The 12,530-nt window shown below is 34.1% G+C and overlaps 1 protein-coding gene across 1 annotated transcript in view; it reads left to right on the top strand.

The window, feature by feature from the left end:
- Nucleotides 1–12,530, top strand: part of LOC129943492 (uncharacterized) — a 54,434-nt gene that overhangs the window by 24,155 nt on the left and 17,749 nt on the right. The window contains exon 2 of the mRNA XM_056052990.1: nt 4,905–5,271. Coding sequence (XP_055908965.1) covers nt 4,905–5,271 — 367 coding nt within the window. The remainder of the gene's footprint in view (nt 1–4,904; nt 5,272–12,530) is intronic.

Here is a 12,530-nt window from a genome sequence, read left to right as displayed (position 1 = left end):
ATTGTAGCTTGCCTTGGAAGTGTTTTGTAGACAAATCTGTTTTTGATAGTTTATGCACTATCAACTTAAACTAGAGGTTATTAAAGTAAGGTTCTAAATTTAAAGTTTTTGAAACTGGATAAACTAACTAGTTGCTAACTAACTAGTTTGGTCAAAATGTACTTTCAACGAATGCAAATGAAGTCGCTTATGTTGTCTTAACCTGACCAACGTTCTTTTAAAAACTGAAACATTCAAAAACTAAGCTTCAACACTAGATATTGCGACGATATTGCGAAAACTGCTTATTGAAAAGAATCACAAATCTGCAGCTAGCTGTAAAGTGTCAACTTGGGTTAAACTTAATCTCCCGCAAAAGATTTAAATAATTTGAAATTTGTTAATTAGTTAAACATTTATTTAGTGTTTAATGCGTTCTGGGGCTAAATAAGGAGGTGGGTCAGCAGTTGGTGTTAGATTAAGTAAACTAAGAAGCATATTTACACCAAAATGTCCTTGAGACGAACGCCCCCTAACAAATGCTGATAATTCAGCAAAGAGGCAGCATAGAGACTTCGAGACATCGTTATCGGATTTCTCGAGAATGGTGGTCGGGAATTTGGCAGTTGACGATCGAAGATTATTAATCCAATCTTCCGTGTCGTCGCTTCTTGATGATAAACTGAAAAACATGGCAACGAAGGCGGGCATGAAGGGTATTAGCACTGAATTAGTGAATTGTATCAGCTTCAACAAAGTAACAAATCGCTGCAAACACAGCTGGAAAACATGCAGACAGGATGATCGACCTTGGACTTCTAGAAACTGTATGATTTTATGATGTCAAATGAAAATCCGAAGGTTCTCTTAGCAGGCGACTTTAACGGTAGATGTGGGAATGAAACCGGATTAGTAAATGAATTGGCTGGAATAATACGTCATTCCAAAGATGCAACGTGTAATGCTAGAGGAAAGAGATTTCTTGACCTATGTGACACCTTTGGACTGCGAATTGTGAACGAGACATCCGCATCAAACGAGTTTGGTGAACTAACTTTTGTTGGAGCACAAGAAATCCTAATTACCTAGCTTCCTATCATAGAAGCCTCAATTCTTTATTGATGAATGTGGATTCCGAAATAGCATCGATCACGAATTCCATAAGATTTGCAAATCCAGCCTTTAGAACCAACCATAAGAAGACATTGCCAATAGAACCTTGGTTGGATAGTCAGTCTATGCTTGCTAGACAGAGATCTTTTACGTGGCTGAAGACCCTTCGAGTTTACAATAATGAATACCGCAAAGATAAATACTTAGAAGCCAATAAGATATACAAAGACCTTTGTAAACAAAAACGAAACCAATATTTTAAAGAAGAGTCTAGGAGGTTGTCACACTGTAAGAATGCTACAGATTTTTGGAGTCTGGTAAAGCTCTTGAATGGAAATAAGTTTAAGATTCACCGAAATCTAACATCTATTGCGCTCTGTCAACATTTCAAAGAACTCTTAAATCCCTCGTGCAGCTCCGTAAATATATCGTATGCTGAACCTTAATTCGACAATATTCTCTTAGATGCGCCAATAACACAAGAGCGGCAGGCCACGACAGAATACCGGCTGAGTTTTATAAATACGGAACATCAGAACTTATTAAAAAACTTTATATTTCATTCAACCAAATTCTGGAACATGGTATTGTACCGCAAGGGTTTAAAGAGGCCTTAATTTTTCCGATTCACAAAAAAAAAAAGTACACAAAATCCAGAGACCTACCGTGGGATAAGATTTCTTATTGCATCATATAAAATATTTTCGTCAATTTTGCATCAACAACTCAATGAGTGGATAAACGAAAACAGGTTATTAAAAGAATTTCAAGCTGGGTTTAGGGCTGGTTACTCTACGATCGATCACATCTTTGTGCTTTTTCGTAGATTTTAAAGCAGCTTTTGACGATGTGGATAGGCAAGCGCTTATCTACACTATGCACTGGTGATGTCTTCAAAGTTTGGAAAAGTCTTACAAAATCTATATAACGAAACAAAGGCAGCTGTTTGGAATGGAGAAGAATTTTCGGAATGGTATCAAACGGAATCAGGTGTTCGACTGGGCTGTACGCTGAGCCCTCTTCTATTCGCACTTTTTATAGAAGAGTTAACAGATTATATTTCTGGAGGAGTTGAGTTTGTGGGGACCACTATAAAGGCTCTTTTCTACGCTGACGACATAGTACTTCTATCAGCAGTACCACAGACGCTTCAGTTGGTGATCAACCAACTATATAGGTACTGTACTATGTGGAAACTCCAAGTGAATCTTAACAAATCGAAAATACTGGTCTTCAGAAAAGGAGGTGGAAGTAATAGTCAGAATGAAAGATGGTCCTTTAATTCAATACCTATTGAGGTCGTAAATGAGTTTAAATACCTAGGAGTATGTTTTACAAAAAACTTAAGTATGGAAAAACATCTTAATGAAAAACTCTGTAAGGCCAAGAGTGCGATTGGAGCTACATGGAAAAAGTGTTTTGCCAACAAAATTATTGCGCATAGCTGTAAGTTTCGTGTATTTGAAGCAGTGTCGGAATCAGTACGAAGTCTCAGTTGGTATGAGGAATGGAAGGAGCTCGCGCAATGGTGTGCTACGAACTGAACCTGCATGTTGGAAATCTGAATGAATGGAAGGGTAAACTGAACGAGCTTATTGCCTTCGTTGACGAGAAGCTTAGGGAGAAGTACATTGAAGATGCAGTCAGCTCTAACCACAGAGAAATCTACAGTCAACTTTGTCATAATCTAGGCCCAAAAAACTACTTTGGAGATGAGAATTGTGTGGAAGAATTATATGCCACACAGAGAGGATTTCCCAATATTATGTAGTTTGTGTAACCTCAGGGAAAGGGAAGATGTTTTTCATTTCCTAGGGAAATGTCAGGTTTTCCTGCAACTTCTTAACTGAGGCAGATATGATAGCCTATCTAAATTCAATGGAGGTGAACAAACTGTTTATGTACTGCAAAATAGCACAAGCTTATCGAAACAGAATTCTCAATGAAATCTTTTGAACAAATTTATATTAATACAATTTTTTGATAATTAAAAAGCTTAGACACAGTGTGATTATGTTATAGTAATTCAATTAAAATGTTAATCTGGCAGACGGCAGATACTTGATTATTTAATCTTTATACTGTCCATTATTTAGATTTGAAAATAAAATCATTTTACTACTACTACTACTATTTTATATTTATTTTATTAAAAAGTACAAAACAAATAAAAACATCAGAAATAATAAAAATTATGACAATCAACTGATTTATTAATTGACTAATATATATACAGATGCTTAAATTTCACTAGAAATGATTTAGAAAAGTATTTCATAATAAAAATCGATAAAATTATAGAACCCTGAAAACAATTTCCCTCGATTTTTTATTTAGATTTCGTTTCGATTTTTTGGATAAAACCTATGTGAAGATCTGCTTTTTTCCGACATCTTTAGTTGAAAACCAATTTTTATTAATTTAAGCAACATTTTTTTAAAGTTTTTAGTTCCTATAAAAAATACTGAAAGGATTTTTGTAACAATAAAATTTTGCAATGAATAAAATAAAATTCAAAATTGAAGTCTATTCATCTCTTAAAATGATCGAATCAAATATCAGTTTTATCAATTTTAAGTGGTATTTTTTTTGAAGATTCTTATTTTTTTATAAACAAAAAACCAACTGATTAATTTTTCTAAACAAATGTAATAAATGTTGAAAACAATATTTCTAATAAGATACAATTATTTCGGAGGCAATAGCTTTATTCTTTGCGAAGATATTCGAGACAAAAATCAAGTTTTACTTCGATATTTCGCAAAATTTTTCATTGCATACAATTATTTTGGAGACAATACCATTTTGTATTCGTTCGAGTTGAAAAATATTTGTCTTCAGTTTTTACGCTCTCAAATTCTTTGAAAGTCCTTTCTTCATCTTTTGATGTTATTATCTGTAAAACAAAATCTATTTGAAGTCCTGGTACTGGTTCTTGAAATACAGTCGAAAAAAATGGTATCCCGAACGTATTGACGTACGAACGTGGTTAAAAAATCTTAAGTTGGCTAACTTGAGAATTGAGTGCCGAAATTCGAAATTAATGTTTCTTCACTATTTCAAATCTCAACTCAAGAGCTTAAATTACTTTTTCAAAATTTTCTAAGAATATTATAGTTGTGATGTCCCAAGTCTAGATCTGAGTTTTTAATGAGCGATTGATTAAAAATTTAAGTTCCAATGTTAGAAATTCCCATGTTGCTTGTAACCTATTGTACTTTTAGTCGGACATGAGAACAAATTTAGGGTAAGCACGATACAAAATCGCAATAATTGAGTTGTTCGGGAAATCCAAAGGTTAAAAATAATTGTATCAACATTTATTCAAGATATTTCAAACCCGTTCCTCGAATGTCGAAACTTTCAAGTTTGAATGAAGAAAATCAAAATCATAAGTTGGGAATAAAAATCCTCAAGTTGATCATACATTTTAATCAAATTTTAAACAATTTCCTTTAAAAAATATACGCGAAATGTTTAACAAATATACGCGAAATTTGTTGAACAAAAAGTGGCCTCGAGCCACATTACAGTCTAAGTCCAGCCCGTCTCACAAGAAACATACAACTCCAAACTCAAACAAACAAATATAAAAAGCACAAGCGTGCCTAATGACGTACATTACGAACAATGTACACGTCTCATTTGCAACTTTATCTTGTTAGATTCTATCTTTAAGTTTTGTTATAGTTGTTGCTTTTTTTCAAGTTTTTTTTTTGTTTATTTGCTTTCACTATATTATCATCATTTGTGTGTTTTGTTGAAGTTTTCTTAATAATTTAATTCTTTTTTTTTTTTTGTTGTATTTATAGATCAATTCGGAGCAACCGCTTGGATGATCCTCGCGGTTCGCATCGTACACGTTCCATCATCATGTATGGTCGTAGTGAGTTGGCCAGCACCGCAGGCGAGAGTGCAAGATCAATTTTACTCGAGGAACCCAGTGAACCAGTAAAGGCATCTTCAGTTATTACGGAAAATATGAAAAAGGACGTTCGGAGAATAAGCAATAGTGTACAAGCTCAAATTGAGCGTATGTTCACGGATGTGGCTAAAGATGCAACGTGTAGTTTCGCCGTCACCTGCTTAGGATCGCTCCCACTCAAAGACAAAGTCACAAGTTTGCAAGGTTTGCAAGAACCCCTGAGGGATTTATATTTGCGATCGATTGCTAAAGATGTAAGTTAATTAAGATTAAAATTTCCATAGTGCGGTTATTTTTGCACCGAAAATGAAACAATGCATATTTAATTATTAATTTATTCATATTATTGACTGTGAGATACACACACAAACACACATGAGTGTATTATTCAATTGAAAATATATTATTCAATATTCAAATAGTTTCTTTCTCTTCATCAAAGTCAAAAACTGTCTTTAAGAAATTTTATTTTATAATTTTCCGTTAATTTATTCAAGTGTCTTACATTTTTTGTATTTAGTTTACATATTTGGTTGCATATTCATATTATTGATATAATTTATAGATCTTCTCGAAGATTAAGTTTTATGACTTCCAGACTTAAAATATCTAATGGAATTCCATGATACCTGTGATGTGATGTCATGTCATAAAAGTAGAAGACTTGAGGTGTTTGTTTGAATGTAAAAATGTTATTTTTATAAGATTTGAATTGGCATAAGATAATTATGGACTAACCTAAGCGTGTCGAAATTAAAAGTATAAATTGATCACACGAAATTGGTCTTCATAATTGTAAGTCATAAGACCATACGTGTGATATATGTATTCCTAGCATAAAATGAACACAAGAAAATAATAAAAAGATAAAGGTATTGGTTCGTCAATACCCGTGTTTTTGGAATTCTATAAATAATATAGTAAAATATTCCCAAGAGAACCCATCGGCAGTAGCCAGATTTTTTTATTTAAAAATTGTTTCAACTGAAAGAAGACCTGTCAGAGTAATAATTTATAAAAAAACCCAAAAAACGACAAAAGTTTTGTGAAAATCAAAAGTTATAAGTAACTAAAACTAATAAAATGGACAATTTTGAAGGGAAAAGTTAAGAAAACATCTGAAAATTGAGATTCTATAAAAATAGTTAATTTAACAATTGTAGATTTGATATAAAATAAAAACTTCAAGGAGGTGGTTTGTTCGTAGACTACTACATTAAAATGTGGTGTTGAAGCGAGCTTGAAGCTTTTCCTTAATTGTTTATATACCTGAATCGAGTTGAAATGAGCTTGATTCGACTCAATTCCAGTCGGGGATCGGATTCGAGTAAAAATTTGTGAAGAAAAACCTGTGTGGAGGACTTGGTCTTACAGATAATGCATTATGGTTTGTTTATTTGCATGTTTTTGTACAAAATACAATATAGTTTTGTTTTAGTCAAATTGAAAAACAAAATGCACATGGAGCAGGTAGCACATTCTTAAATGGTGCTGAATAAATTCAGATCTTCATTGTTTAACACGAATCAAACTATCTCACTGGCATTTCATAAGAATCATCGAAACACCATTTTCATTTTAGAAAGTGCTGTCAAACTTATTCTTTTTTAAATATTATTATTAATATTATGTATTTAATGTAAATTGAGTTAAACCTTTGGTGGAAACATAGCAAAACTGAATTATCTTTCCTATTATTTTCTTATGGAAAATATCCGTTAATACAACATACAGTCCTGGGTCGGGTATTAACTTAATTTTTCCTCAAGGTCTGGCTACAAAAGAAAAATTGACATGGGCTCTGAATAGTTTCAAACCCTACAAATCTCCAGGTCCAGATCAAATCATACCAGCTGAGCTACAATATACCATTGATATAACTTCGCCCATCATTGAGATGATCTTTAAAAGTTGTATAAATCTGGTCTATATACCTCGGCGCTGGAGAGATGTAAAGGTAGTTTTCATTCCCAAGGCGGGAAAATGCTCGCATGTCAACCCTAAGGACCTAAGACCTATTAGCCTATCATCTTTCATTCTCAAAACTCTGGAACGATTGATCGATATCCATATAAGTAACAACATTGAGAAGAGACTATCAATGTCTCAGCATGCTTACTGCAAAGGGAAATCGGTAGAAACAGCCTTGCACACTCTGGTAAGAACTATCGAATACTCCCTAGATAAAAAGGAATACACTATGGTGGCCTTCTTGGATATTGAGGGCGCTTTCAACAACGTTGACACATCTGCTATCACTTCTGCTATGACGACCTTAAACGTCGAATACTCAATCTGTGAGTTGATTAATCTAATGCTAAAAAGCAGGATCATCAACTCCAGTTTGGGAGATTTTTGCACAAAAAGGTCTGTCAGTAGAGGCACTCCGCAAGGTGGTGTTCTGTCCCCTCTCCTGTGGAACATAGTGGTTAACCAACTACTAATATCCCTTGAGAGGGATGGCTACAGAGTGGTTGCGTATGCCGATGATGTTGCTATCGCTGTCACAGGGGAACATCCTAATACACTGAGAGACCTCCTCCAAAATGCACTCAATATGCTCACTAGATGGGCTGATAACTGCGGACTTAGTATTAATCCTCAAAAAACAGACCTCGTCCTTTTCACACGGAAATACAAGATCCCAGTAATTGTACCTCCTTCGATAAAAGGTATACCACTAATTTTTACCAATGAAGCCAAATACCTTGGTCTGATATTGGACAAAAAATTAAGTTGGAAATCCAATATACAGGAAAGAGTTAAAAAAGCTACAGTAGCTCTTTTCCTTTGCAAGAAAGCTATAGGAAGCAAATGGGGTTTTCAACCTCGCATAACCTACTGGCTATACACATCGGTCATCCGACCAATACTTATGTACGGGGTTGCAGTATGGTGGACTGCACTGGAGAAAGTCACATACTGCGACATACTCAGCAGAGTTCAGCGCACTGCATGTCTCTGCATAAGCGGGGCATTGAGAACCACACCCTCAGCAGCGTTAGACACTCTCCTTCATCTGACACCCCTCGACATCTTCAGTAAACAAATGGCAGCGAGTACAGCGATAAGACTCGACGCCTCATCTCAATGGACCAACAACAATGTGGGACACTCCATCATTTTGAACCTCTTTGGTTCTATACCAAAGTACATAGACTACACTATACCTAAACCCCTATTTGGAAAAAAACTTCCAGGTATCCATTCCATCCAGAGATGAATGGGAGGACAAAAAACTCCTGGATAACAAAAGTATTCATTTTTATACAGATGGATCTAAGACAAATGAGGGAGTTGGTGGTGGTGTGTACTCAGAAAAGCTTAATCTAAGCATCTCATTCCGCCTCCCTAATCATTGTAGCGTTTTTCAAGCGGAAATTTTGGCGATCAAAGAGGTTCTCTCCTGGCTAAGAGAAAACGTGATATCAACTTCTGATATCCGCATCTTCTCTGACAGTCAAGCTGCTATCAAATCCCTTGACGGTGTCTCGACCAAATCTTTGACAGCCCTCGATTGTCGATCGTTTCTTATGGAGATGGCGCAGCAATTTAACATTCACCTCTGTTGGGTGCCGGGCCACAGAGACATCACAGGTAATTGTAGAGCCGATGAACTCGCTAAAAATGGAACCGTCAAACCTATTTCACCTGAAAGGGAGAAGATAGGTATACCGATAGCTACATGTAAACTTATGCTAAAAGAAACAGCTTCTAGGTGGCACAACTTACCAACATGCGCAGCCACAAAACTCATATGGCCTTCACTGCACCTAAAGCGCTCTAAAGACTTGTTATCTCAAAGCAGACTTCATATTAGCTCCCTAATAGGTGTCCTTACAGGACACTGTCTTATAGGCAGACACGCAATACGACTTGGCGTAGCCTCAAATGACTTCTGTAGGAGCTGCATGGACGAAGAAGAAGAGGAAACAATCTCTCATCTCTTATGCACCTGCCCTGCTCTTTCACTCAAACGCAAACTTCATCTGGGGGACTACTCTTTTGATAATCCCAGCGAGCTAGCTAAAAAGGATATTAAATATCTTCTTCGCTTTATAAAAAGCTCAAAATGGTTCTACTAGTTAGAAGTAATTCTCTAGATTCATGTGGTATCACAATGGGCCTTTCTCTTGGCCTAAGTGTGTGGATTATAAATCCGCAGCCACGTTAACCTAAACCTAAACCTAACCTTATGGAAAATAAAATCAATAGTCCATTTTCACTAACAAGTCTAAATAATTATAGCAGTTACAGATTGATTTGTTTCCCTAATGGAAAACACATGATTAAAAATGCACAACTACTCAACGAACACAGCCATCGAGATACAAATGCAACATCAATCGTACCAACATTTAAGAACAAAATCACATAAGATCCATTCGAGATTCGTATAAATGCCAAAAACACATACGTAGTAAGATTCTACTTAAACTTTTATCGGTAGTATGCATAATACTCAAGTCTAAAACAATTTTAGTCAGTTGGATTTTTTCCCAATAAAATTATTAAAATTAACTTAAATATCTGGTTTTGTTCTCGAAATATTTTAGTAGAAAACAAATGTGCAACCAATTCGATGTTTCTAAGAACTTTACAATAATTCTATAGAATGAAATCATTTTTAAGTCAATATTTTTAATATCTTCAAAAATTAGTTTTTACCAATTTCGTTTCTAGATTTTTATTTTTTTCAATTCGACTTTAACATGATCTATTCCAATAACTTCCTGTGGGAAGCTAAAATCAAAAATGTTAAACAGTTTTACTAAAAAAGACGAAAACTCCTATTGTGCAACCTTTTTAAAATACTTAGATTTGAATTAAATTATTCAGGATCATTTTTTCATATGACCCTGTTTAGACCATTGTTCTTTTAGAAGTTGTCACAAGATGCATAGACTATAAGCTTAATTGAATTGGGAATCAAAGAGCTTCTCTGAGAGCTGGCCTGAGTTTTGAGTTAATTTCAGTTAGAAATTCTATGAAACATTCTTTGGATACTAGAAAGTATATTAAAAAGCAAAATAGATCTTACATTATTTCCTCCAGTTCCATGCGGTAAAAGGTATCTCTGATACGTCTTCTTTTTCTGGTCATTCAAACATTTTCTTTCGCTATCACAAAACCATAATTGCATTAATTTTTTAAAACGTTTAGAACCCAGAATAATATAATAATATAATATTTTGTAGGCTTATTCACAATAGGGCATTGTTTAATCGATTCGGTAACACATTACTAAATATGAAAACAAGTCGAATGATGATCGTATCCCGAAATGTTTCAAAATTTAAAAAAAAGAAACAAGGAGATATTTTAAATTGCTAAATTTCCAACAATACTCTGCTTTGAAAATCCAAAAACAAACGTTTATTACCCGTGCTTTGTTGGAAAATCTATCAAAAATAAAAAAAAAACAATATCCGCAGTATGAATACTACCGATAAAAGTTAAAGTAGAATCTTACTACGGATGGGTTTTTGACATTTATACGAATCTCGAATGGATCTTATGTGATTTCGTTCTCAAATGTTGGTACAATGGAATTGTGGAATTATGTGTTTTTCAATTGGGGAAAAAATCAATCTGTTACTGTTGATATTATTTAGTTTTATTAATGAAAATGTACTAACTGGGCTTATTTTACAAGAGAAAATAATAGAAAAGATAATAAAGTTTTGCTATGTTTCCATCAAAGGTTTTTGGTGTTTCCGCCACACAAGAAGATTTAAAAATGATTAAGTTTGACAGCATTTTCTAAAATGCAAATGATGTTTTGATGTTTCTTATGAAGTGCAAGTGAGATAGTTAAATTCGTGTTAAACAATGAAGAACTGATTAGTTCAGCACCATAGAAGAATAAACTACCTACTCCATCTTAATTTTTTTTTTTGTAACTTGATTAAAACAAAACTATATTTTTTGTACACAAACATGCAAAAAAACAGTCCATTATGCATTATCTGTAAAACCAACTTCTCCACTTGGTTCCGATCTACGACGGAAATCGAGTCGAATCAACGACATTTCAGCTCGATTCAGCTATATAAACAATTGAGGTGAGCTTCGAGCTCGCTTTAACACCCCAAGTTAATGTAGTAGTCTTCAAACAAACCCTCTCCGCAATTGTTAACTTTTTTTTATAGAATCTCAAGGTCCAGATCTTCTCTTACCATTTCGTCTTGAAATTTTGCTAACTTTTGATTTTTACAAAACTTTCTTCTATTTGTGTGTTTTTTTATTCTTATTCTGACAGATCTTCTTTCAGTTGTACCAATTTTCAAATACAAGAATCTAGTACGTTATAATTTTCTTCTAACCTAACGTAAAAGTCAAAACAAAACACACATACTCGTAAGCATCTGTTTAAATCGGAGCGTATCGGAATCCCGATTTTTAAAATCCTCTTTTTAAAAAATCTTTCAAAAAAATTTTAAAATCCCTTCTTCTAAAGTGCTCAATTAGAATCCCCATTTTTAAAATCCCGAAAAATCCAGACAATACTGTTTTTTATTTACGTAACGCGTGCATTAAACTAAATAACAGCAAAAGTCATAGGTTTGAATGTTAAAATAAGAAGCGTTTTGGAATCCAGCTTTTTACAATCCAGAGTTTTTGGGTCATATAACCTACAGTATACAGTTCAATCAAAATATTTATGAAAAGAATATTCTTGAAAACAGTATACTTTGGTAATTGATTTTAGTTTGTGTTTTGATTTGTTTTGTTAAGAATACTACAAAAAGCGGGATTATAAAAAATCGGGATTATGAAAAACGGGATTTTAAGAAACGGAAATATAGAAACCGGGATATCGAACGCAAACCTTAACTTATCAGATTTGAATTAGTTTTCATATTACGTTCATCACCAGTGTTATATTACGAATGATATGAATTTCTATAGAAAGGCATGTTTAAGGCATTAGTAACACTCAAAAGTTTTAACACAACCCGCACAAAAATATAAAATCCTTTGAAATCAATTATTTCTTAGGGTGGGAGGAAATTTTTGGATTTTTTTGCATTCAAAACCTGATGTAAGATATAAGATGAGTATATAAAGGGTGTCCAAAAATTAACGCAAGATTTGAATTTGCCGCCATTTGTGAAGTGAAGTGTTGGCAACACTGAAAAAAAGCAATTTGACAGCTAACAGCATAGGGTTATTAAAAATGGAGCGTTACACGATAGAACAACGTGTATTCATTATTAAAGAATATTTCAAAAATAGTGAAAGCTTGGCGGCTGCAGTCGAAATAGTGTTTTAACTTCGTCTACCGTGAAGAGATTAATTGAAAAATTCATAGAGACTGGACCCGTTGGAGACGCCAAAAAACAAGCCGTTCAAATGTGAATGTCGAAGCAGTGCTTGAGAGTGTTGCTGACAATCCAGGAACCTCAATTCGACGTCTTGGATAAGAATTGCAAATTTCAAGAACCTCTCTACAGTATACTCACCAAAGATCTGTGTCTTCAGGCTTACAAAATTCAATTAACACAACAGT

This window comes from Eupeodes corollae, chromosome 1, assembly GCF_945859685.1.
Source record: "Eupeodes corollae chromosome 1, idEupCoro1.1, whole genome shotgun sequence".
In the NCBI taxonomy this organism is placed as follows: domain Eukaryota; kingdom Metazoa; phylum Arthropoda; class Insecta; order Diptera; family Syrphidae; genus Eupeodes; species Eupeodes corollae.
This window is presented reverse-complemented; position numbering and strand designations above follow the sequence as displayed.